The 25,442-nt window shown below is 59.8% G+C and overlaps 1 protein-coding gene across 1 annotated transcript in view; it reads left to right on the top strand.

The window, feature by feature from the left end:
* The first annotated feature begins 6,344 nt into the window (after window positions 1-6,344).
* The window catches only part of RET (ret proto-oncogene), a 49,969-nt gene continuing 30,871 nt past the window's right edge, over window positions 6,345-25,442 (top strand). The window contains exons 1-6 of the mRNA XM_016194765.2: window positions 6,345-6,384; window positions 13,368-13,631; window positions 15,558-15,845; window positions 22,482-22,723; window positions 23,595-23,790; window positions 24,861-25,060. Coding sequence (XP_016050251.2) covers window positions 6,345-6,384; window positions 13,368-13,631; window positions 15,558-15,845; window positions 22,482-22,723; window positions 23,595-23,790; window positions 24,861-25,060 — 1,230 coding nt within the window. The remainder of the gene's footprint in view (window positions 6,385-13,367; window positions 13,632-15,557; window positions 15,846-22,481; window positions 22,724-23,594; window positions 23,791-24,860; window positions 25,061-25,442) is intronic.

Genomic DNA, 25,442 nt, shown 5'->3' with positions numbered 1-25,442 from the left:
CCATCTCCCTCTCCCTGGGTCAGTGTCAGCAGAGAGGAGGCAGGTCTCTCTCCATCTCCCTCTCCCTGGGTCAGTGTCAGCAGAGAGGAGGCAGGTCTCTTTCCATCTCCCTCTCCCTGGGTCAGTGTCAGCAGAGAGGAGGCAGGTGTCTCTCCATCTCCCTTGGTCAGTGTCAGCAGAGAGGAGGCAGGTGTCTCTCCATCTCCCTCTCCCTGGGTCAGTGTCAGCAGAGAGGAGGCAGGTGTGTCTCCATCTCCCTCTCCCTGGGTCAGTGTCAGCAGAGAGGAGGCAGGTGTCTCTCCATCTCCCTTGGTCAGTGTCAGCAGAGAGGAGGCAGGTGTCTCTCCATCTCCCTCTCCCTGGGTCAGTGTCAGCAGAGAGGAGGCAGGTCTCTCTCCATCTCCCTCTCCCTGGGTCTGTGTCAGCAGAGAGGAGGCAGGTGTCTCTCCATCTCCCTCTCCCTGGGTCAGTGTCAGCAGAGAGGAGGCAGGTGTCTCTCCATCTCCCTCTCCCTGGGTCTGTGTCAGCAGAGAGGAGGCAGGGTTCCCGCCAGGAAGGCCCCAAGCCCTGGTGACGAGAATAGACATGAAACCAAGGTTGGAGTGACAGATTTGTCTACGTCAAGGTGCCTACTTGGGGGTGGGGTGGGGCGCAGTTTCTGGGGAGGGTGCCCTCACTGCCAGGCCAGGGTGCTCACACCATAGTCGGCCGTGGTCTCGGGGAGCAGACGCGGCCTGGTGACCCCTCACTTGGTCATCGGCAGGCCACTTGGGTGGCCTTCTTCTTCCAGTCAGGCCTTGCCATGGGTGAGAAATCCATTATGACCTAATTGGCAGTTTCCTTTGCCCAGAAGCCGGAAGGAACTGCCAGGAGGCTTGTGATTAACTGAGAGCAGCTGGGAAATCACATTCAGGCAGGAGTGGCTGTCCTGCAGCAAGGCTGCTGCAGCTGGGCTGGGCGGGTGCATGGTGGGGTCAGTTCCAGGGCTGCCGGTGCATGCCAGGTGCCCCTGGGCTGTGGGTGCATGCTGGGCTTGGGTGCATGCTGGGCTGTGGGTGCATGCCGGGTGCCCCTGGGCTGTGGGTGCATGGTGGACTGTGGGTGCATGCCGGGTGCCCCTGGGCTGTGGGTGCATGCCTGGCTGGGTGCCCCTGGGCTTGGGTGCATGCTGGGCTGGGTGCCCCTGGGCTGTGGTTGCATGCCGGGTGCCCCTGGGCTTGGGTGCATGCTGGGCTGTGGGTGCCCCTGGGCTGTGGGTGCATGCTGGGTGCCCCTGGGCTGTGGGTGCATGCCAGGCTGTGGGTGCATGCCGGGTGCCCCTGGGCTTGGGTGCATGCTGGGCTGTGGGTGCATGCTGGGCTGTGGGTGCATGCCGGGTGCCCCTGGGCTGTGGGTGCATGCTGGGCTGTGGGTGCATGACGGGAGCTCAAGGCCCAGCCCTCAGCAGAGGTCCCAGAAGGCAGGTGTCTGTGGAGATGCCACACCCCACCATGGTCCCCTGTCCCCACCACTGCTACTGGGGGGTGCTGCTGAGGAAAGGGCCTGGGTGGAGGCTGTGCTGTGTCTGAGCCTCTGAGCAGATCTGGGGCAGGGCCTCAGGACGCACCAGACAGAGCCTGCAGGTGTGGTGAGCCCACCCCCCACCCAGGCTGGCACCCTCCTGGAGACTGGTCCCAACATCTGTCCCTGCTGTGTATCCAGTTCACATTTGGAGGTTCCCTTGGCCTTGTGACTGCAGTCACCCAGGCTGCCTGATGACGGCTGCCCAGAGCATTCTGGGACGGGGGTTGAGCTAAAAAGGGAGCATGACGGGTAAAGCCTTGGCCTCTCAGGCATGAGGTTCCCAGATATGAGTGATGCTCTGGTGCTTCCTCTCTCTGTCTCCCTCGCCCTCGCCCTGGCCCTGGCCCTGGCCCTCGCCCTGGCCCTCGCCCTGGCCCTGGCCCTGGCCCTCTCCCTGGCCCTCGCCCTGGCCCTCGCCCTGGCCCTCGCCCTCTCCCTCTCCCTCTCCCTCTCCCTCGCCCTGGCCCTCGCCCTGGCCCTCGCCCTGGCCCTCGCCCTCTCCCTCACCCTCGCCCTGGCCCTCGCCCTCTCCCTCTCCCTCACCCTCGCCCTGGCCCTCGCCCTGGCCCTCGCCCTCTCCCTCACCCACGCCCTGGCCCTCGCCGTGGCCCTCGCCCTCACCCTGGCCCTGGCCCTCGCCCTGGCCCTGGCCCTCGCCGTGGCCCTCGCCCTGGCCCTGGCCCTGGCCCTCTCCCTCTCCTTCGCCCTGGCCCTCGCCCTGGCCCTGGCCCTGGCCCTCGCCCTCTCCCTCACCCTCGCCCTGGCCCTGGCCCTGGCCCTCGCCCTGTCCCTGGCCCTCGCCCTGTCCCTCGCCCTGTCCCTGGCCCTCGCCCTGGCCCTCGCCCTGGCCCTGGCCCTCGCCCTGGCCCTCTCCCTCTCCTTCGCCCTGGCCCTCGCCCTGGCCCTGGCCCTGGCCCTCTCCCTGGCCCTCGCCCTGTCCCTCGCCCTGGCCCTGGCCCTGGCCCTCGCCCTCGCCCTGGCCCTGGCCCTGGCCCTCGCCCTGGCCTTCGCCCTCTCCCTCACCCTCGCACTGTCCCTCGCCCTGTCCCTGGCCCTCGCCTGGCCCTCGCCCTGGCCCTGGCCCTCTCCCTCTCCTTCGCCCTGGCCCTCGCCCTGGCCCTGGCCCTCTCCCTCTCCTTCGCCCTGGCCCTCGCCCTGGCCCTCGCCCTGGCCCTGGCCCTCTCCTTCGCCCTGGCCCTCGCCCTCGCCCTGGCCCTCGCCCTGGCCCTCGCCCTGGCCCTGGCCTCTCCCTCTCCTTCGCCCTGGCCCTCGCCCTCGCCCTGGCCCTCCTGCACTGGCGTCCTCATTGGCCCCGACAGTGTCTGGCCCCGGCGTTTATTGGGCGCCCTGTGTATGCACCCTGCTCTGCTGCTGGATGTACTGTGAAGGTCCCTCGGTGCCTTTGTAGATGGGAGTTTCCGGGGCATCTGGACCGGGGCTGTGGCCGGGCGTCCGCGGTGGAGGCTCTGCCTGGTGAGCGAGGGCAGCTGAGCCCAGTGCGGGGCCGTCTGAGGCATGGGCTCCCTAGTTCCCACCTGGAGGCCAGCGGCGACCAGCTCCCTTCACACCTGCCGTGAGCCAGGTGGCAGGTGAGGCTTAGGGTTGCGAGGAGCTGGCCCCGAGGGGTCCCTTCCCCCCACCCCCCGCCAACTTCCTCCTGGAGCTCCGAGGGGCCAGTCTGGCAAAGCCACTTCTGGCTCTGGAGCCTCAGACGGCAGGAACGTGATGTCAGCGGTGGCTCGGGTGGCAGTGGGGTGATGGCTGACGGCGCCGGGATGGGCGGGGCTGCGCGTGCCAGCAGCAGGCGGTGGTGCAGGTGGTGGCGAGGGCCACGGTCGTGAGGCGAGTGGCGGGTCACCCCTTCACCGTCCTCGCTGTCCGAGCACGTCCTGTGCACTGGCGCATTCTAGCCTCCCATCTACCCCGCGGACCAGAATTCCTCGTTGGTCACCAGGGCTCTGCGAGCACGCCCGTCCTGGGGGCCGTGTCTTCCCCTTTTTTCCTTCTTCCTTTGTTTGTTTTTCAGTAGAACAGAGAGAAACAGAGAGGAGGGGGATAGAGAGAGAGAGAGAGAGACACCTGCAGCCCTGCTTCACCGCCTGTGAAGCTTGAACCCGGGTCCCCGCGCTGTGATGTGTGCCCTTAACCTGGCCCTCTGCTCGTTCATCACTGACTATCAGAGAAACCGAGAGGAGGGAGACAGACACCTGCAGACCCGCCCATCACTCCTGCCGCTTCCTCCCTGCAGGCGCAAAGCGGTGAGCTTGAACCCAGGTGTGTGTAACTGTGTGCTCTCACCGCCCGGCCCCGGCTCAGAACTCTCACCCCTTGGATACCAGAGAGGAAGAGTGGGGCAGGGAGCGCTGTGCTCCTATGGCCTGCCTGCAGTAGGCCCAGCCCGCCCCGTCCCGAGCGCAGTGCTCCCTGCCCCGTCCCCGGCACGCCCGGCATTCCGGTCCTCACCCTGCCTTTGTCCGGTCTCCAGGCTCACGGCCTCCTCTCTCCTCGGCCCGCAGGGCTAAGCCCACCCTGGCATCCCCTGCCCTCCCTGTGATGGACAGTTGCCCGCTGGGCGGCCCCCAGGAGCGCCCTCCCTCCCCCGGCCCCCTGGTCATCTGCAGCCTCAGCCTGGGCCCTGCCAGCTCACTCAGCTTCAGCACAAAGGACACGTGGGCAGCCGAGGTCCCCAGGGATGGAGTCATTCTCCCAGGACGCCAGGGCAGCCAGTGCCGTAAGGAGCCAGCCAGGCGGAGAGTGGGGCGCTGGGCGGGGATCACTCTCTCATGTGCACGTGTGAGAGGCCTGGGAGCAGGCGTGTGCGCCCGGCCGCCCCTGGGAGAAGACGGGAAGGACGCTGAGCTCCAGATGTGAGGAGGGCTTGGGGCAGGAGGCATGGCAGCTATGAAGCCAGAATAGGCACCTGGGCTGGGCACCGCACGTGGTGCAGGTGTGGCCGCACGCGTGGGCAGGACGACGGTGTCCCGGGATGGCCGTCTGCACTCTGCCCCTGGGGGGACTCTAGTCGAGGCATGCCGACGACTGTGGGCTCAGGCCTCATGCCAGTTTGGGCACCTTCCTCCATAGAAAGGCAAGAACGTTCTGCCCTGTCGTTCTGCCAAGGCAAGGAAGGGAAAGGCAGCGCCTGGTTCCTTATTGCTCATTCAATGCTTCTTGTTATCCACACTTGCTTATTTTTTTTACTTACTCACTTACTGGAACAGAGGAAAACTAAACTGGAAGGGGACGGAAGGTAATAGGCACCGGCTGCAAGCTTTCACCCTGCAGGTGGGGCCCTGGGTTCTGAACCCGGGTCCTTGGCCTGCTGCTGCCGTGTGCTCAGACCAGGGCACCCCCACCCCTGCCCCGTTTACTCACTTCTGCCTCCAGGGTCTGCGCTGGGCTTGTGAGTGTGGCCGCCCCACTGCTCCCAGTGGGAATGTTGCTTCTTTTTATCTCTTCCTGATAGAGCCAGAAAGAGAGAGACGCCGGCAGCACTGTGTCACCACTCCGTCCTGCAGGTGGGGATGTGGGCTTGAACCCGGGACCTCATGTATGGCCACAGGTCCTCACTACAGGTGCCACACCCAGCCCCTCCTGTGTGTTTTGTTTTTTGTTTTTTGCCTCCAGTCTTATTGCTGGGGCTTGGTGTCTACACCACAAATCCACTGCTCCTGGAGGCCATTTTTTCCCATTTTGTTGCTGTTGCCCTTGATGTTGTCATTATTGTTATTGTTGCCATTTCTTCTTCTAGCGTTTGCCCTTCTTCCGTAGCCAGTCAACAGCGTCAGGTTGAGCCTGATGTAAAGTTTCGAGACCTCCTTTGAATCTGGAGAGGGGGCAGTCGTTGACTGTGTGGATCATAGTCTGTCTGGAGCCGCAGGGGCAGTTCGGGTCGTCTCTGGCTCCCCAGCGATGGAACATAGCGGCGCACCGGCCATGGCCTGTTCGATAGCGATGGAGGAGGGCCCAGTCATAATGTGCTAGGTCAAAGCCGGGTGGACGCTTGCAGGGGTCTGTGATGAGGTGTTTGTTCTTTACCTCAGCGGACTGCCAACTCTGTTTCCAAGAGACTGGAACAGAGAAGTTCAGTGTAGGCGTAGGGGACCAGATTGGGTGACGAGACGTCAAGCGTTGGACAGGGTGGGCGAAGATATCCGCGTATATTGGCAGGTCCGGTCAAGCGTAGACGTGGGAAATGAACTTAGAGGATGCCGCATCCCGACGAATATCTGCCACTGATGTTGTTGGATAGGACAGAGAGAAATGGAGAGAGGAGGGGAAGACAGAGAGGGGGAGAGAAAGACAGACACCTGCAGACCTGCTTCACCGCCTGTGAAGCGACTCCCCTGCAGGTGGGGAGCCGGGGGCTGGAGCCGGGGGCTCGAACCGGGATCCTTACGCTGGTCCTTGCGCTTTGTGCCACGTGCGCTTAACCCGCTGTGCCACCGCCTGACCCCCCCCCCCACCTGTGTTTTCTACCCTTTCTTTCTCCCATGATTATTTTAAAATAAATGAACCCAGGCCCTGTGCCCTTGGTACCTGCTGGAGCTGGTGGCATCAGGGTGACACCGGAGCCTGTCAGGACCAGAGGCCCTTGGCATTGAGAGCCAGACCTGCGGTGCCCTCACCCACAGGGCGCTGAGCCCTCCCCGCGCCATCCGTCACCTCCTGCCAGGGCACCAAGCTCGTGATGGATGCACAGAGACGACCGTGGCAGGAGCCGGCACTGGCCCGGTGTTCAGCTGGCACCCGGGAGGCAGCCAGGGCAGCACCTTCGGGCCATGAACTTAGCGGCCCTGCGGGGCCGTGGTTCTGGTTCAGGTGCAGCTGAGGGACATTCTTGTTTCTGTGCCACCAGGGTTGTCACCGCGGCTTGGTGCCGGCACTACAGATCCAACAGTGGTCATTTTTCCTCTACCTTCCTTTCTGCTGTGCTTGAGAGCACAGCGAGATTGCAAGGCAAAAAAAGAAAGATAAACACCTGGGAGTCGGGCGGTAAACACCTGGGAGTCGGGCGGTAGAGCCGCGGGTTAAGCGCACAAGACACAAAGCAGAAGGACCAGCATAAGGATCCCAGTTAAAGCCCCCAGCTCCCCACCTGCAGGGGAGTCGCTTCACAGGCGGTGAAGCAGGTCTGCAGGTGTCTGTCTTTCTCTCCCCCTCTCTGTCTCCCCCTCCTCTCTCCATTTCTCTCTGTCCTGTCCAACAACAGCAACATCAATAGCAACAATAATAACTACAACAATGATTAAAAAAAAAGGGTGGGAGTTGGGCGGTAGTGCAGCGGGTTAAGCGCAGGTGATGCAAAGCACAAGGACCGGCGTCAGGATCCCGGCTTGAGCCCCCGGCTCCCCACCTGCAGGGGAGTCGCTTCACAGGCAGTGAAGCAGGTCTGCAGGTGTCTGTCTTTCTCTCCCCCTCTCTGTCTTCCCCTCCTCTCTCCATTTCTCTCTGTCCTATCCAACAATGAAGACATCAATAACAATAATAATAACTGCAACAATGAAAAAAAAACAAGGGCAACAAAAGGAAAAATAAATAAAATTTTTTAAAAGGTTGGGATGCAAATTCCCTAATAACCATCTATTGCCTTCTCACACGCTGAGACAGCAGGAACCCCCCACTCCCTGTAAACCCACATTTCTCCCAGGCCTCAGCCCCTGGGCTTGGCTCACTCTTCTTCACGCTTCTCTGGGTCCAGACCATGGGATCCGGCATCTGCTGAGCTCAGCCAAGTCAGCACGGCCAGTGTCACCTTGACAAGCCTCACTTTGGGCTGCGGGGAAAACTGGTTGAGGCGGAGGGCGGGCCAGCCAGCTGAGCATTCACATCACCAAGTAGGAGGACCTGGGTTTGAGCCCCACTCCCCACCTACAGGGGGAGCAGGGCTGCAGGTGTCTGTCTTTCTATCTCCCTCCCTCTGTCTCTGCCTCCTCTCTCAGTTCCTCTCTGTCCTATCAAATTAGATAGAAAGGAAAAAAGTCTTTAAAAGAAAGGGGGGAGATGGCTGCTGGGAGCGGTGGATCCATCAGGTAGGCACGGAGGCCCAGTCGTAACCCTGGAGGCTGAATGAATGAATCATTTATTTACTTATTTATTTATTTTCCCTTCTGTTTCCCTTGTTGTTTTTCACTGTTGTTGTAGTTGTTGGATAGGACAGAGAGACATGGAGAGAGGAGGGGAAGACAGAGAGGGGAGAGAGAAAGACAGACACCTGCAGTCCTGCTTCACCGCCTGTGAAGCGACTCCCCTGCGGGTGGGGAGCCGGGGGCTCAAACCAGGATCCTTACGCCGGTCCCTGCGCTTGGCACCACCTGCTCTTAACCCGCTGTGCTGCCGCCCGGCTCCCCTGAATGAATGAATCTTACTGGAGGGTTTTGTGTTGTGTGCACTGACCCAGTTAATTCTCAGGACTCAGATCTTTATTGCATGCCCCCCACGTTGGTCATCGGCAGGGGAACTTTGCCCCAGTGTGTGGGTTTTTCCCCCAAAAGCAAAATTGCCTTAGAATCCCTTTCAGACGAGATCGGGCGTGTTCAGGGTGGTACGGTCATAGACTAGAATCCCTTTCAAAGGCAGCCTGGGGCTGGGATAAGGCAGAGTGCAGGTATGTGTGGTGCAGAGCAGGACAGCCATGTGTGAGTGTGTCTGTGTGTGTGTGTGTGTGTGTGTTTGAGTGTGTGTGAGAGTGTGTGTATGTCTGAGTGTGTCTGTGTGTGTGTATGTGTGAGTGCGAGTGTCTGAGTGTGAGTGTGTCTGAGTGTGTGTGAGAGTGTGTGTATGTCTTGAGTGTGTCTGTGACTGGCCACTGAGTTTGGAGATACGGGAGGATGGGAGACGGGAGGGGGTTGGCTACCGGCACCCAGTCTGTGAAGAAGCTTCCAGGCCTTCCTACTTGAGTGGGTGAAGTTCAGACTTTCCGTGAGTTGTTGCCAGCGGGCTTGGCGTGCTGCATCCAGGGAGGCAATGAGATGGTCAGCTACGACTAACTCAAGTTGGACGTGCTAAGATCGACCCAGTCTGGAAAAGAGAAATTTCCCACGAGTGGTCATCCCACTTCCGGTTATCTTGTCCATCTCCAAAACTCTCTCCCTTTACACTGTCTGAACTGGAAGACGCTTTGAAGAGGGTTAAACCGGGAACGGCTGCTGGCTATGATAACATCACCCCAGAGCTCATTCTTAACCTGGGCTCCGCGGCAAAGAAGTGGCTCACTTCATTCCTGTCCCACATCTTGGAATCTGAGTCTATGCCCAAAGTTTGGCGTCGTGCGAAGATAATAGCGGTTTTGAAACCAAAGAAAGACCCAACACTGGCCGCCAGCTATAGACCAATTTCTCTCCTCTCCGTGTGTTACAAACTCCTTGAGAGGCTGCTTCTGTCACGTATTTCTCCTCTTACAGAGAAATTCCTATCACCCGCCCAAGCTGGTTTCCGCCCAGGAAGATCTACCTGCGAACAAGCCCTGGCCCTCTCAACTTACATTGAAAATGGATTCCAGAAGAATTTAAAGACGGGTGCTGTCTTTGTTGATCTCACAGCAGCCTATGACACGGTCTGGCACCATGGTCTCCTAGTCAAGATCTCAAGATGCCTGCCTCCATGGGTGGCCAACACTATATTGTTTCTTCTCCAAAACAGACGATTCCGGGTGCATCTGGGTGACAAGTCTAGCAGATGGAGACCTGTCTCAAGTGGCCTCCCCCAGGGCTCTGTTCTGGCTCCTACGCTATTTAATATTTACATCAATGACCTCCCAGAAACTTCTTCAAGGAAGTTCATCTACGCCGATGACATCTGCTGTGCAACTCAGGCATCCAAGTTCGACATCCTCGAACTCACGAAAGACATGTCTCTGATATCTGATTACTGCAAAAAATGGCAACTAATCCCTAGCACTGCAAAAACGGTATCATCTGTTTTCCATCTACACCATGCCTCGGCCTCGCGTGAGCTTAATGTGCAGCTTGGCAATACGAGAATCCGGCATGAAGCCCAGCCAGTCTATCTTGGCATTACTCTTGATCGCACTCTGTCATTTCACAAACATCTCATAAAAACTGCAGCAAAGGTGGGCGCGAGGAATCACATCATTGCAAGACTGGCCAGCTCCTCATGGGGCACGAGCGCTTCCACACTACGATCATCCTCTCTGGCATTCTGCTATTCCACTGCAGAATACTGTGCCCCAGGATGGTTCCGTAGCCCCCATGTCCACTTGGTCGATTCCAAATTATATTCCTCCATGAGGATCATTTCTGGAACCATCCGTTCCACCCCGGTTCCATGGCTGCCAGTTCTTAGCAACATCGCCCCTCCAGATATTCGTCGGGATGCGGCATCATCTAAGTTCATTTCCCACGTCTACGCTCGACCGGACCTGCCAATATACGCGGAGATCTTCGCCCACCCTGTCCAACGCTTGACGTCTCGTCACCCAATCTGGTCCCCTATGCCTACACTGAACTTCTCTGTTCCAGTCTCTTGGAAACAGAGCTGGCAGTGAGCTGAGGTGAACAACAAACACCTCATCACAGACCCCTGCAAGCGTCAACCTGGCTTTGACCTAGCACGTTATGACTGGGCCCTCCTCCATCGCTATCGAACAGGCCATGGCCGGTGCGCCGCTATGTTCCATCGCTGGGGAGCCAGAGACGACCCGAACTGCCCCTGCGGCTCCAGACAGACTATGACCCACATAGTCAACGACTGCCACCTCTCCAGATTCAAAGGAGGTCTCGAAACTTGACATCAGGCTCAACCTGACGCTGTTGACTGGCTACGGAAGAAGGGCAAACGCTAGAAGAAGAAGAAGTGTGTCTGTGTTTGTGTGTGTATGTGAGAGTGAGTGAGTACGTGTCTGTGTGTGAGTGTGTTTGTGTGAGAGTGTGTCTGTGTGTCTGTGATTATGTTTTGTGTGTATCTTGTGTCTGAATGTATGTGAGTGTGTGTGTGAGTGTGCATGTGAGTGTGTGTGTGCCTGTGTCTAGGTCTGTGTGAGAATTGTCTGTGAGTGTGTGTGTGCCTGTGTCTGTGAGTGTCTGTGTGTGTGTGCCTGTGTCTACATCTGTCTGTGTGTGTGTGTCTGTGTCTACGTCTGTCTGTGTGTGGGGGTTGTGTGTGTGTGTGTGCGCGTGTGTGCCTGTGTCTGCGAGTGTCTGTGTGTGAGTTGTCTGTGAGTGTGTGTGTGTGCCTGTGTCTGCGAGAGTCTGTGTGTGTGTGTGTGTCTGACTGCACTTCAGTGTAGGCACACATACACTCTAACACTTCCACAGTTGTGCTCCTGGTACCCTCTCAGTGCATCGTTTTCCAGAGCTGGGTTGGGAGTCTTCTCAGGCTGACAACTGAGCTGAGCCCCTCCCCTCCTTTCTCCCTCTCTCCCTCTCCCTCTTTCAGAGAGTATCTGAGAGGAGTGGGGAGGGGCAGTTGGAAGCCCCAGTATCACTGTGGGCATGTGCGTTCACTTCTGTTCTGCTTCATTATTCGGTAGTTTATTTTATTTACCAGAGCCCTGCTCAGCTCTGGCCTATGGTGGTGCAGGGGACTGAACCTGCGACTTTGGAGCCTCAGGCATGAGGGTCTCTGCATAACCACTATGCTACCTCCCGCGCCCACTACACTCACTTCCTCTGTAACCCTCTGCAGCTGGGTCTCTGCAGGGACCAAACCCTCAGCTAACAGGACAGACACCTAACAGCTAATGGGGATGGGGGACACCCAGTGGGTGTCGGGCCTGGGTTCAGGGCCCTCTACAAGCACAGCTGGAGGCCGGGGGGTCTGCCGTCCTCTCCCAGTGAAGATGGCGGATCAGGAGGTCTGCCCTGATGAGCTGGCGGGCTTGGCCTGGGGCTCCGCAGGGCCGTGGACGGCCTGATGCCCGCCGGCCTACAAAAGACCCAGAAGTGGTCCAGAGGCAAGTGCCCACAGTGCCAGCCTGGCCTGCTTGGCGGGAGCACACCCCTGGGAGGGAAGGTAGTGAGGGACTTGGGGACACCGAGAGGGACCCCGATGGCCAGGCCTGGCCGGGAGCCTGAGAGCTGGGCCAGGCCCACAGCCAGGCTCTGCATCTGGGGGACTACAGAGACCCGTGGCCCGTGGCCTGTGGTGTGAGTGAGAGGCGGCTTCAGCTGGGAGGCAGCACCCACTCAGCGGGTGACACAGGAGTGGGCTGCGGAAGCGGTGCAGTGCCTTCTGGTTTCTGCCCTGACTTTCCATTTGTTCTTTTTCTTTTTTTGCCTCCAGGGTCATTGCTGGGGCACGGCGCCTGCACTATGAATCCACTGCTCCTGGAGGCCATTTTTTTTTCCTTTTTGTTGCCCTTGTTGTTTATCGTTGTTGTGATTATTGATGTTGTTGTTGTTGGATAGGACGGAGAAATGGAGAGAGGAGGGGAAGACAGAGGGGGAGAGAAAGACAGACACCTGCAGACCTGCTTCACCGCCTGTGAGGTGACTCCCCTGCAGGTGGGGAGCCGGGGACTCGAAGCAGGATCCTTAAGCCTGTCCTTGTGCTTTGTACCACGTGCGCTTAACCTGCTGTGCTACCACCTGGCCCCCTGCACTAATTTTTTAAAACAGAGTCCTGAGAAGCCTCAGGTTCAATCCCCAGCATGACCTTAATCCCTCTGGACAAGCAGTGCGCTGGTCTCTTTCTCTCTGTGTACCCTCTCCCTCTCCCTCTCCCTCTCCCTCCCTCTCTCTCTCGAAAATAAAATAAAAATATTTCCAATGAAAAAGGAATGGGGGTCAGGTGGTGGTGCACCTGGTTAAGCGCACATGCTACAAGGACCTGGGTTCAAGCCCCCGGTCCCCACCTGCAGGGAAAGCTTCACAAGTGGTGAAGCAGGTGTCTCTCTGTCTCTCTCCCTCTCTGTCTCCCTTCCCTCTTGACTTCTAGATTTCTGGCTGACTCTATATAATAACTAGACTTTTTCAATTAAAGGAAACAAACCAATCTAGGAATAAGTACTAAGCTGTGATGAGAGAAGGGGGTACGTGGGTTTTTACTGCCTTGGGTGGGCACCCAGGCTGTATCGCGCCACTGTGCGTGGAGAGCTGGGCTGGTTGTGTGGCTGGGCCTGCCCCCAGGGCTGGCAGGAGACAGCACGCAGGGCCCTGTGACCCAGGGCTGGCGGGAGACACGCAGGGGCCCTGTGACCTAGGGCTTGGGCTGGCAAGATAGGAAGCAGGACGACCTGTTTAGCAAACAGGAACCCAGAGGTGAGAACAGAGCAGGTGAACGTAGTGATCTCTGCGTTCCCGGGGGCCCGCGACGTGAGCAGCTTTGCCTGAGCCGGACACCTGCCATGGGTGGACTAGAGGTGCTGTCTGGGGGGTGGCATCAGAACTGGAGGAGGCCCAGGGAGCTGCACCAGGCGGAGGGCTCCCCTCCTCCCCGTTCAGTTCACACCTGCTGCAGGCCAGGCGGCTTCAAAACTGCCTCGGGGGCTTGCTCAGAGCTCCCAGCCGCCAGTGTCCCCTCCCGCTCAGCCTTGGGACCTTGAGGATGTCATTGCAGCTGGTGGGCACCTCCTCTTCCTCCCCCTTCCTCCTCTCCTCCTCCCTCTCCTCTTCCTCTCCCTCCTGCCCCTCCTCCCCTCCTCTTCCTCTCTCTCATTTTTTTTTACCAGAGCCCTGCTCAGCTCTTCTTGAAGGTGGTGCAGGGGATTGAACCTGGGACTTGGGAGCCTCAGGCATGAGACTTTCTTTACATAACCATTGTGCCATCCAGCCGCCCCTCTCTTCCATGTCCGAGCTGCTTCCCCAGCCCGCGGCCCCCGCTCACCAGCGCTTCCCTGCCCCCAGGCTCGCTGGGGCTCTACTTCTCCAGGGACGCTTACTGGGAGAAGCTGCACGTGGGCCTGCCGGGGGGCACGCCGCTCCTGTTCGTGCATGCCCTGCGGGACCTGCCCGAGGAGGTGCCCGGCTTCCGGCTGGGCCGGCACCTGTATGGAGTCTACCACACACGCCTGCAGGAGAACACGTGGATCCGCCTGCAGGAGGACACGGGCCTCCTCTACCTGAACCAGAGCCTGGACCACGGCACCTGGGAGAGGCTCCGAGTCCGCAGTGAGGAGCTCCCGCCCCCATCCTGAGGGCCTGCCCGCCCCCCTCACCCCTCATGGGCCTCCCCATCCCGTCCCCCCTCACCCCTCACAGGCCTGCCTGTCCCCCATCACCCCTCACAGGGCCTCCCCGTCCCCCCTCACCCCTCACGGGCCTGCCTGTCCCCTCTCACCCCTCACGGGCCTCCCCCGTTCCTCCTCACCCTTTATGGGCCTCCCCGTCCCCCCTCACCCCTCACGGGCCTCCCCGTCCCCCCTCACCCCTCACGGGCCTCCCCGTCCCCCCTGCACTCCTGACGGGCCTCCCCTGTCCCCCCTCACCCCTCACGGGCCTCCCCGTCCTCCCTGCACTCCTGACGGGCCTCCCCTGCCCCCACCGACCCCTCAAAGGCCTCCCCGTCCCCCTCACCCCTCACCCCTCACGGCAGGCCTCCCTCATGACGCCGGCTGTGGTCTTGGGGGCCGTCAGGGTTCAAGGCAGCCCATGGGGAGGACTTGGGGCTGTAGCTTGGTGTCTGCCAGCCGCTGACCAGGATGGGAGTGTGAGAGGCCAGGGAGATAACAGTCAGGGTGGGGGCCCCGGAGCAGTGCACCATCTCTGCCGCCTCCTTTGCCCATTTTTAAGGCTGTTTTTGATGGCCACTGGGGTTGCCGCTGGCCTTAGTGTCCGCACGACAAATCCACCCCTCCCAGCGGCCAGTTGTTTATTTTAGTAATGGAGAAATTGAGAGGGGCGGGAGGGAGAGCAGAGAGAGAGAGGGAGACAGCTGCAGCTCTACCTCACGGCTCCTGCAGGGGAAGGGAGTCAGTAGGGGACACGCGCACGGGGACGTGCTGTGCCAGGCGCCCTGGCTACCCCATCCTGGTGACACGCGCTGTGCCAGGCGCCCTGGCTACCCCATCCTGGTGACACGCGCTGTGCCAGGCGCCCTGGCTACCCCACCCTGGTGACACACGCTGTGCCAGGCGCCCTGGCTACCCCAGTCCTGGTGACACGCGCTGTGCCAGGCGCCCTGGCTACCCCATCCTGGTGACACGCGCTGTGCCAGGCGCCCTGGCTACCCCATCCTGGTGACACGCGCTGTGCCAGGCGCCCTGGCTACCCCAGTCCTGGTGACACGCGCTGTGCCAGGCGCCCTAGCTACCCCATCCTGGTGACACGCGCTGTGCCAGGCGCCCTGGCTACCCCATCCTGGTGACACGCGCTGTGCCAGGCGCCCTGGCTACCCCAGTCCTGGTGACACGCGCTGTGCCAGGCGCCCTGGCTACCCCAGTCCTGGTGACACGCGCTGTGCCAGGCGCCCTGGCTACCCCAGTCCTGGTGACACGCGCTGTGCCAGGCGCCCTGGCTACCCCAGTCCTGGTGACACGCGCTGTGCCAGGCGCCCTGGCTACCCCATCCTGGTGACACGCGCTGTGCCAGGCGCCCTGGCTACCCCATCCTGGTGACACGCGCTGTGCCAGGCGCCCTGGCTACCCCTTGGTCGGCCTTGATACTTTCTGGTACTAGGAGTGCCCCCTGCCGGCCAGATGCCGTGTGGGCAGGGGCGTCTGCAGGAAGCTGCCTGGAAGGGAGTGGGCAGGGCTGCTGGCCAGGCACCTGGCACTGACCCCAGGCTCAGGGCGCCTGGGAGGGGCTGTAGGGAGCTCTGAGGGGAGGCAGGACCCTGGGCTCTGAGACAGACAGTCCACACCCGGCTCAGAGGGACAGGGGAGATGGCAGGCGGGGCAGACCCAGCACAAGGCTTCACCTGTCCCCACTCCTGCCCTATCGCCCAGCAGGTGTGGCTAAGCCCAGGGACCTGACATGGAATCTCTCTCCCCCTCCCCTCCCCTCCCCTCCCTCTCTCCTCTCCCCTTCCTGCTCACCTTCCCTGACCCCTCCCTCTCCCCCTCCCTCTCCCCCTCCCTCTCCCCCTCCCATCCGCAGGTGGAGGCTACCCCCAGCTCACAGTCTACCTGCAGGTCTTCCTGTCCTCGGCCCCGCTCCGTGGGAGCGAGTGTCAGTGGCCCGGCTGTGCCCGGGTCTATTTTGTGGTCAGCAACACCTCCTTCCCAGCCTGCAGCTCCCTCAAGGCGCGGGAGCTCTGCTTCCCGGAGTCCGGCCTCTCCTTCCGAATCCGTGAGAACAGGCCTCCGGGCACCTTCCACCAGTTCCGCCTGCTGCCCGTGCAGGCCCTGTGCCCCAATGTCAGCGTGGCCTACCGGCTCCTGGGGGGTGAGTGCCAGCCAGGCCGCTCTGGGCGGCCAGGAGCAGTGTCCTGTGTGCCGTGCCGGGAACATCACTGGGGGGGGGGGGGGGGCGGGTGGTGGCGCACCACAGTTCCAGCCCCCTCCTGCAAGAGCACTCTCTCTCCCTCTATCTCCCCCTTCCCTCTTGACTTCCTTGACTTCGGGCTGTCTCTAGCCAATAAATAAATAAAGGTGATCACTTTTTAAGAGTTTATTTATTTATGAGAAAGGCGGGAGAGAGAGAAGAGGAAACAACCAGACATCAGTTTGGTGCATAGGCTGCTAGGGATCGAACTCAGCACCTTGTGCTTGAGAGCAGTGCTTTACCCACTGCACCACCTCCCAGACCAAGGTAATCTTATTTATTTATTTATCTATCGCCTCCAGGGTTATTGCTGGGGCTCAGTGCCTGCACCATGAATCCACTGCTCCTGGAGGCCATTTTCCCCCCTTTTGTTGCCCTTGTTGTTGATGATGTCGTCATTGTTGGAGAGGAAAGAGAGACATGGAGAGAGGAGGGGAAGACAGAGAGGGGGAGAGAAAGACAGACACCTGCAGACCTGCTTCACCGCCTGTGAAGCGACTCCCCTGCAGGTGGGGAGCCGGGGGCTCGAACTGGGATCCTTACGCCGGTCCTTGTGCTTTGCGCCACGTGTGCGTAACCCACTGTGCCACTGCCCGACCCCCGATAATCATTTTTTTACAAGAAAGAAACACATCTTGGGGGGGACGGGCAGTGGCGCACCCAGTTAAGCGCACATAGTGCTAAGTGCAAGGACCCGCAGCAGGATCTGGGTCCCAGCCCACTGGCTCCCCACCCGCAGGGGTGACGCTTCACAAATAGCGACACAGGCCTACAGGCGTCTCTGTCTCTCTCCCTCTCGATCTCCCCGTCCTCCTTTCAGTTTCTCTCTGTCCCAGCCAATAAAATGCAGAACTGTCTGCCAGGAGGGTGGATTCAGAGTCTGGCACTGAGCGCCAGCGACTGCGGTCTAGCTTCGCGGGCGGGAGAGAGAGACGACCAGGGACTCCTGGCTGAGTGGTACGCAGTTCAGTCTTTATTCATGTGGAACGCAGCGCAGTCTAAGATCACAATCCTGTCCTTATATATCCTGAGGTGGAAGTCTCAGGTCCGAAGAGGATGTACATAGGATAGGGGGTGGGGAGAAGGAAACAGCATGCAAAACAGTGGGGATTAAACCAGTGCCCTGGAGGCAGGGCGGTGCTTAGCTAACAGTGGTGATGTTAATAGAACACAGTGTTAAGCAGGGGGATTAAACCAGTGAAACAGAAGGGGTCTCAGAAGCAGAATTTAGAAGCAGAACAACAGGTGACAACCCCGGAGGCCAGTATATGGACGGTCCCGCATGCCCGCCACGGCCGGGTGCCGTGAGCCTGGGCAGAATGGCCGCCAGAGCTCCCGTCCCCATTCCCTCGTGAGGTGAAGTCCCCGTGTGACCTCTGGAAGGAAGTCCGTCAGGAGGCCGAGGGGAGCCTGGGTGGTGGAAACGCTGTCCTCTCTTCTCCGTCTCTGTGAGCATGCCTGCCCTGTGCTCTCACCACCCCCCAGTCAGTCATCTCCCCTTCCCTTATCCCAAGGGAGACGACGCAGAGCCCACAGTCCCAGAGCTGCCCCCGTTCCTTGGCCCTCGTGCCGCCAGCTGCACCCTGGGCCTTGTGCCCAGTCAGCTGCTTGGCGGCCACTGTCCTAGTCGGTGGCAGGGAGGGAGTCGCAGGCATAGAGGCCGAGGGGCCCAGACAAGCCCCTTGGGGTGTGCAAGGTGGACCCTGTACACCTGAGAAGAACTGCGTGGGGTCAGGATGAGGGGGAGCGGCCAGAGGACCCCGGGGGTCAGGCTCCCCTTTGGGGCTGAGGAGCCAGGGCAGGCTTGCAGCTGGGGGGCTTAATTGACAGAACCTGATTTACTTGCTTACTGGATTGATTGGATGGATGGATGGATGGATGGATGGATGGATGGATGGATGGATGGATGGACTGGCTTCCTGGAAACAGAAGTTAGGAGGAGGAGAGAGACGCCTGCAGCCCTGCTTAGCCACTGACGAGGCAAAGTCCTCACCTGCAGGTGGGGGCTGGGGCTTGAACCCGGGTCCTCAGCATGGTGATGTCTGTGCTCAAACAGGTTGTGAGAGTGAGGTAGACCCATGCAAGTCCACGGCCTCACCCATGGCTCCTCCTGAGCTGGTCAGGCAGCTGTGTCAGGAGCGACCTGGAGGAGGGCCCGCTGGGCCGCAGCTCGGGGCGGGAGCCTGGGGACGACGCTGGCGTGAAAGCACCTGGTGGCCGCGAGAAGCAGGCAGGCAACTTCCGGGCATCTTCTTTTTTTTTTTTTTTTAAATTTTTTATTTAAGAAAGGATTAGTGAACAAAAGCATAAGGTAGGAGGGGTACAACTCCACACAATTCCCAACACCCAATCCCCATAACCCACCCCCTCCCCTGATAGCTTTCCCATTCTCTAGCCCTCTGGGAGCATGGACCCAGGGTCGTTGAGGGTTGCAGAAGGTAGAAGGTCTGGCTTCTATAATTGCTTCCCCGCTGAACATGGGCGTTGACTGGTCGGTTGGTCCATACCCCCAGTCTGCCTCTCTCTTTCCCTAGTAGGGTGTGACTCTGGGGAAGCTGAGCTCCAGGACACATTGGTGGGGTCTTCAATCCAGGGAAGCCTAGCCAGCATCCTGGTGGCATCTGGAACCTGGTGATTGAAAAGAGAGTTAACATATGAAGTCAAACAATTTGTTGAGCAATCATGGATCCCAAGCTTGGAATAGTGGAGAGGAAGTGTTAGGGAGGTACTCACTGCAAACTCTAGTGTAGTCCTGCTTTCAGGTATATATTTTGCAGTAGTTTATGGATGCGTGTGCACATAAGCTCTCTCTCACAGAAACTGGTGTATATCTAGGTTATGGGACTTTGTTAGAAAGTGAACTACCTGAGATGAAATTAGAGTGTACTATTAAAGGAAAGGTCTCACCCGAGTAATGAAGCTGAAGGGTTGTCATTCCACACGTGAAGTCTCTGGATACATTCTGAGGTGAAGCATGTTGAGGTAGCAATCGTTGCTTTGGTTAGGTTGTGATCGGCAGATGCAATTGTAAGTAGGGCACCAAAGTAAAAACCCAGTGGTGAGGGGTAGGCATGTAGCTTCCTGGGCCAGTGGGGGGTGGGAGTGGGTGGGAGGGATGGGTCACAGTCCTTTGGTGGTGGGAATGGTGTTTATGTACACTCCTAGCAAAATGTAGACATATAAATCAGTAGCTAATTAATATGAGGGGGAAATCAATTGTATGTCTCAAAGTTTCTCAAAAGACAAACTGAATCTTTTTAATATATAGGCTATGTATTTGATATGAGGACTCTCTCAAAAGCCTAGACCAAGTAGATTAGAAGCTTCCAATAGCACAGCTATATACAAGATACTGGGTACTGTCCAGCAAACCATAACAAAGGGACTTTTCAAAGTTAACCCAATTAACAAATAATGTGATGATAATATTAACTATTGAGTGTCTTTTTGAACCCTAAGACAGCAGGAACCTCACATCTTCACTATAGAGCCCCTACTTCCCCCAGTCCGGGCGTCTTCTTAAGGAAGGTCCCACAGATCTCCCGGCGCTGGGTGATCTGGGTGAGCCAGGCAGAAAGGAGCTCGGGGCCTGGCTCCGGGATCTCATCTGGGCGCCAGATGGCTCTGCGTGAGTTGGCCCTGGTGGCCAGGTGAGGGCAAGGGGTGGGCGGCCCCTGAACCAGAGAAGGTTGTCGGAGCTCAGCCAGAGGTGCCCGTGAGCCCTCACCGCCACCACTCCCCACACAGCTGTCGCTCCCTCCTGGCAGAAGTTCTTTCTTTTGACATGAGGTGAGAGGAGGGAGAGATGGTGCAGTGCTCACTGCTCTGAAGCTGCCTCTCTCCACACGTGGGACCCTGGAGGCTGAAACTGGTCCCTCACACATGCTGATAGGTGCCCTGAGCAGTGCCACCACCTGGCACTGCCATGAAATCTTTTATCTTCTAATTTTGCCTCCAAGGTTGTTTCTGGGGGTTAGAGCGGCAGTAGGAATCCACTGCTCCTGGAGGCCATTGTCCTTCCATCGTATTGGACAGGGCAGGGAGAAATGGAGGGGAGGGGAGATCAAGAGGGGGAGACAGAGATACCAGCAGCCCTGCTCCACCACTCCTGAAGCTTCCTCCCTGCAGGTGGGGGATCAAACCCAGGTCCTTGTGCTTAGTACTGTGTGCGCCTAACCAACCAGGTGTGACACCACCTGGCCCTGCCATCACATATCTTAAAGGTGTGAAATTGAAATACAAGAGGCATAGAGCTGGCCTGCTAGTGAGTGGAGCCTGAATCAACACTGGGTGTCTCTCCCTGCCCCCCTCTATACTCACTCACAGAGACACTCTCACACTTTGACACACACACTCAGTTACACACACACATTCTTACACACTTAAACACGTTCACACACTCACACTTAAAACACACCCCCCTTAAACACTCACTTAACCACACATACACACGCACTCACACACGCACACTCAAACACACACACATACACACTCACGCACTTACACATGCACACTCACTCAAACACACACTCTCATACACTCACACATACACTCACAAACACTCACACACACATACACTCATACACACATACACACACTCATACACACACACACAGATTATGTCAGACATTATATATACACACACACACTAACACACACAGTCACACACACTCACTCACACATACACACACACTCACACACACAGATTATGTCAGACATTATATATACACACACACACTAACACACACAGTCACACACACATACACACACACACTCACACACTCACTCACACACACACACACACACACACTCACACTCACACACTGACACACACACACACACTCACACTCACACACACACACACTCACACACACACTCACACACACTCACATACACACACTCACACACACACTGACAAACACACTCTCACTCACACACTGACACACACACTCTCACACACACTCTCACACACACTGACACACTCTCACACACACTCACATACTCACACACACACTCACACACACACTCACACACACACTCACACACTGACACACACACTCTCACACACACTCACATACACACACTCACACACACTCACACACACACTCACACACACACACACTCACACACTGACACACACACTCACACACACTCACACACTCACACACACTGACACACACTCACATACACACACTCACACTCACACACTGACACACACTCTCATACACACTCACACACACTCACACACACTCTCACACACACACACACACACACACACACTCACACACTCACACACACTCTCACACACTCACACACACACTTACACACACACACACTCACACACACACACTCACACACTGACACACACACACACACTCACACACACACACACTCACTCACACACTGACACACACACTCACTCACACACTCACACACACACTCACACACACACTCACACACACTCACACACACAGAGAGTATAATGTCAGACGTCTGTCTATGCTCCCGGCACCCGGCTTTGTCCCTGGCGCTGGGATGCAGCTGTCCGCAGACCCCAGCGTTTGACATGCCGCCCTCCCTCCTCAGGACAAACCCACAGTCTTCATTTTTCTTTTCTTTTTTTACATCCAGTCGCTGGGGCTCTGTGCCTGCACTACAAATCCATCGCTCTGGAGGCCTTTTTTTTTTTTCCCTCTTCATTTGGTAGGACGGAGAACTTGAGAGAGGAGGGGAGGGAGAGAGGGAGAGACAGACAGACACCTGCAGCCCTGCCTCACCACTTGTGAAGTTTCCCCTGCAGGTGGGGAGCCGGGGGCTCGAACCCGGGTCCTTGTGTTTCCTTGCACACAGTACTGTGTGGCTAACCGGGAGCCGCCCGGCCCCCAGGACTAAGTTTTCCTGACTGAGTGTGTGTCTCTGATACCCACCTGGCGGTGTGGCAGCCGGGCCTGTGCCAGGAGACCCGTGGCACCCCAGGGGGAGCTGCGGCAGGACCGTCCCCGGGCTGCTGGCTGCTGGCACGTCAGCAGGAGGGAGGCCGGGACACGCCGAGGCTGGCTCGTCCGGCCTGGGGGGAGACGGGCACGGAGGGCGGCCGGCCGCAGGGGTAGGCCAGGGTGTGCGCTCACGGCCCCGTGCCGGGGCTCGCTGGCTGGTCTGCACGTGCTGGGTTGCGGTTTACTTTCTCACAGTCTCTAAACGCAAGCATGCGTGGCTTCTCATTTAGTATTTTTAAAATTTACTTTGGAGACAGAGAGGTGAAGGGCAGGGGAGACAGCGTGATGGCCCCTGACCACCCCCTGCACACTCTTGAAGGCCTCGGGGACAGTGAAGCCTGTCCGTCCGCACCTAGGGGACAGTGAAGCCTGTCCATCCGCACCTAGAAAACAGTGAAGCCTGTCCGTCTGCACTTAGAGTTGCCGTCTGGGGCCAGGCGCTGGGCAGCACGGGACCCCCAGCACACCAGTTCTGCCCCTGCCCCGGGCAGCCGCTCCCCCCTGAAGGGCCCCTCACACAGCGTCCTTGCTCCGTCCGCAGGTGACACCTGGCCCTTCCGCTGCGCCCCCGACAGCCTGGAGGTGAGCACACGCTGGGCCCTGGACCGCGAGGTGCGGGAGAAGTACCAGATGGTGGCCCAGTGCACCGTGCGCCTGGGCTCCCGGGAGCAGGAGGTGATGGTGCCCTTCCCCGTGACCGTCTATGACGAGGACGACTCTGCTCCCACCCCCCTCGGCAGCCCAGACCACACAGGAGCTGTGGTGCGCTTCCAACGCAAGGAGGTGACTGGCCGGCTGGGCGTGGCGTGTCCTCCGTCCGCGGGAAGCCTGGGTCTGCCGCACCGCCCACCTGGGGACTGGCCCTCTAAGCCCGCTGGCCCCTTCTGTCGCTCTGCCATCCGTCCCTGTCTGTCTGTCTGTCTGTTTGCAGTCTGCCTCGGGCTACAGAGGCCAGAGGTGGGCCCCTGACTTGGGAGGTGGGGACCCCCGTCCCCTGAGCACTGCCCCACCGCAGGTCACGGGACACCCGCCTGTCAGCTCCCGGCTGCCAGCCTCTCCTGGAGGGGCACGAGACCTGGCAGGGTGCCCGGGGAGGAGACAGACAGACAGACAGATGGCTAGCACTCAGCCTGGGTGCCCCTCTCCGGCACCCGTGGTGCTTGACTGCCACCTGCTGGACGCCAGGCGACCAGGCAGCCGGTTGTCACCAGGCGTCATGGAGGGTGGGTGGCCTGCTCTGGGCACACTGGGAGAGGCCGGGGCTGGAGGGTAGGAAGCCTGGTGAGCGGGGCTGAGGTGCCCGGCAAGGTCTCTCGGAATCCTTCCCGGGGCTGCGTATCGGCCACACTCCCAAGAACATTCTGGACCCCAGTCTGTGGGCTGTGGGCTGGGCGGTGCACTCAGTGCTGCTCCGTGGGGCCCAGCTGCCTCTGGGGAGGGTGCGGGCGCCGTCCTGTGGTGGGAGGCCAGTCGGGGACTGAGCAGAGCCGAGCCCCGGGGCGTGTGCTTGCTGGATCCTTCCTGGGAGCCCAGCGCAGCGGTCTCTCCGGTGCTGGCAGGTGGCCTGGCCAGCACGTGGCCGTGGGGACCCGGTTAGGTGACGCCCCGGCCTGCGTCGCCGGCTCTGACCGTTGTCCCCCGTCTGTCTCCGCAGGGCACCGTGGTGGCCACGCTCCACGTCCACGACGCTGACGTGGTGCCCGCGTCTGCGGAGCTTCTGAGGCTGTACACCGGCACCCTGCTGCCTGGGGACCCCTGGACCCAGCAGACCTTCCGCGTGGAGCACACCCCCAGCGAGACCCCCATCCGGGTCAACGGCAGCTTCGTGCGGACGACTGTGCACGAGTTCAGTAAGGACCAGCGTGAGGGCCGGGCGGGCGGCATCTGCCCACACGGGCGCCTGTCCCGCTTCCTGGGGCCCAGGCCACCACCCTGCCCCTCTGCTGCCCTTCCTGGCCAGCCGGGGGCCTTCTCTCTCCCCAAACGCTGTAGATGACCCTCGGAAGGCCCTCACACCACCCTGAGTCCCTCTGCAGCTCCGTGTGCCCTGGTGCCCGGGGTGATGCCCCCGCCCCCAGCAGGTCTCCTGACAGGGCCTTGTGTAGGGTGGCAGCTCCATGTTCGTGAGTCGGGTGACTGGTGGGGAGCGTCCCATCTGGCTTTGGGATGGCACCCACAGGTCTGAGCCCCAGGCCGCCCCCACGAGAGGGACGGGGCCCCAGCGCCCCTCACCCAGCTCTCTGCTGCCTTGCAAACACCCCCGGCACTGGGCTCTGTGTCTGGGCACCTGTTGGTGGGGACCCAGGACCACGTCGCCCCTTCCTGCCCGGCCTGGTCCCGTTTCTTGTCCCCTCACCCAGCCCCATGGCTTTGCGGCCGTACAGGCTATGGAGAGCACCCTAACTGGCAGCTTCAGCCCTCGTCCACCCACTCTGGGGTCCGGGGTCCACTGGGGTGCCAAGGAGCTATCTGGGGACCCGCCCGGCCCCGTGGTCCCGCTCCCGGCCTGGTGCCCACGCCCGCACCCCACACACCCCTGCAAGGCCACGCGTGCTCCACACCACACGGTGCCCAGCTGTGGAGGGTTCTGGCTTCCAGCTCAGCATGAAAGCTCAAAAGTGATGGTGACGGTGAGCATAGCCAGGCGAGTGCCCACGTTCAAGCCCCAGTCCCCGTCTGCAGGGAGGAAGCTTCAAGACCCGAAGCAAGTACTGCAGGTGTCTCTGTTGCTCTGTGTCGATCTCCCTCCTCCTCTCAGTTTCTCTCTGTCCTGTCAAAAAAAGGAGGAAAAGGAAAGAAAAGGAAGTCTGGCACTAGGAGCCCCAAGCCCAGCCGCAGCCCTAGAGGCCGCAGGGAAACAGCAGTGATGGTGGCGTGAGCGCGTGGGGGCCGCCGTCACGCACACACGCCCCTCCCGCAGGGCTGGTGCTCAACCGCAGCCTCCCCATCTCCGAAAGCCGCGACCTGCAGCTGGCCGTGCTGGTCAACGACTCCGACTTCCAGGGCCCGGGGGAGGGCGCCGTCCTGCTGCACGTCAACGTCTCGGTGCTGCCCGTCACGCTGCAGCTGCCCGGCGCCTACGCCTTCACCGTGAGCAGACGGGCCCGCCGCTTTGCCCAGGTGAGCCTGCTGCCGCGGGCCGGGCCGGGCAGGTTGGGGTGGGGGAGCTCTCGTGAAAGCCGCCTGGGCAGGTCTGCTGGCCTCTGCCCCCCCCCCACGGTTATCCCTGGGACTGGGTGCCAGCACTGTGAGTCCACTGCTCCTGGAGGCCATTTTCCCACTTGATTGGAGAGGATGGAGAGAGATGCCTGCAGACCGGCGTCACTGCTCGTGAAGCGACTCCCCTCCCCCACAAGGTGGGGGCCAGGGACTCAAACACAGGCCCTCGCGCTTAGTACTTTGTGCGCTTAACCGCGTGCGCCACTGCCCGGCCCCTACGTCTCCTTTCTCCTCGCCCTCCTCCTCCTCCCCGATGCCTTTAGACTGTTTGCGGAAGGGCCTT

The sequence above is a fragment of the Erinaceus europaeus genome, chromosome 1 (assembly GCF_950295315.1).
Source record: "Erinaceus europaeus chromosome 1, mEriEur2.1, whole genome shotgun sequence".
NCBI lineage: Eukaryota > Metazoa > Chordata > Mammalia > Eulipotyphla > Erinaceidae > Erinaceus > Erinaceus europaeus.
The sequence above is the reverse complement of the archived record's forward strand: the minus strand, read 5'-3'. Positions and strand labels throughout refer to the sequence as shown.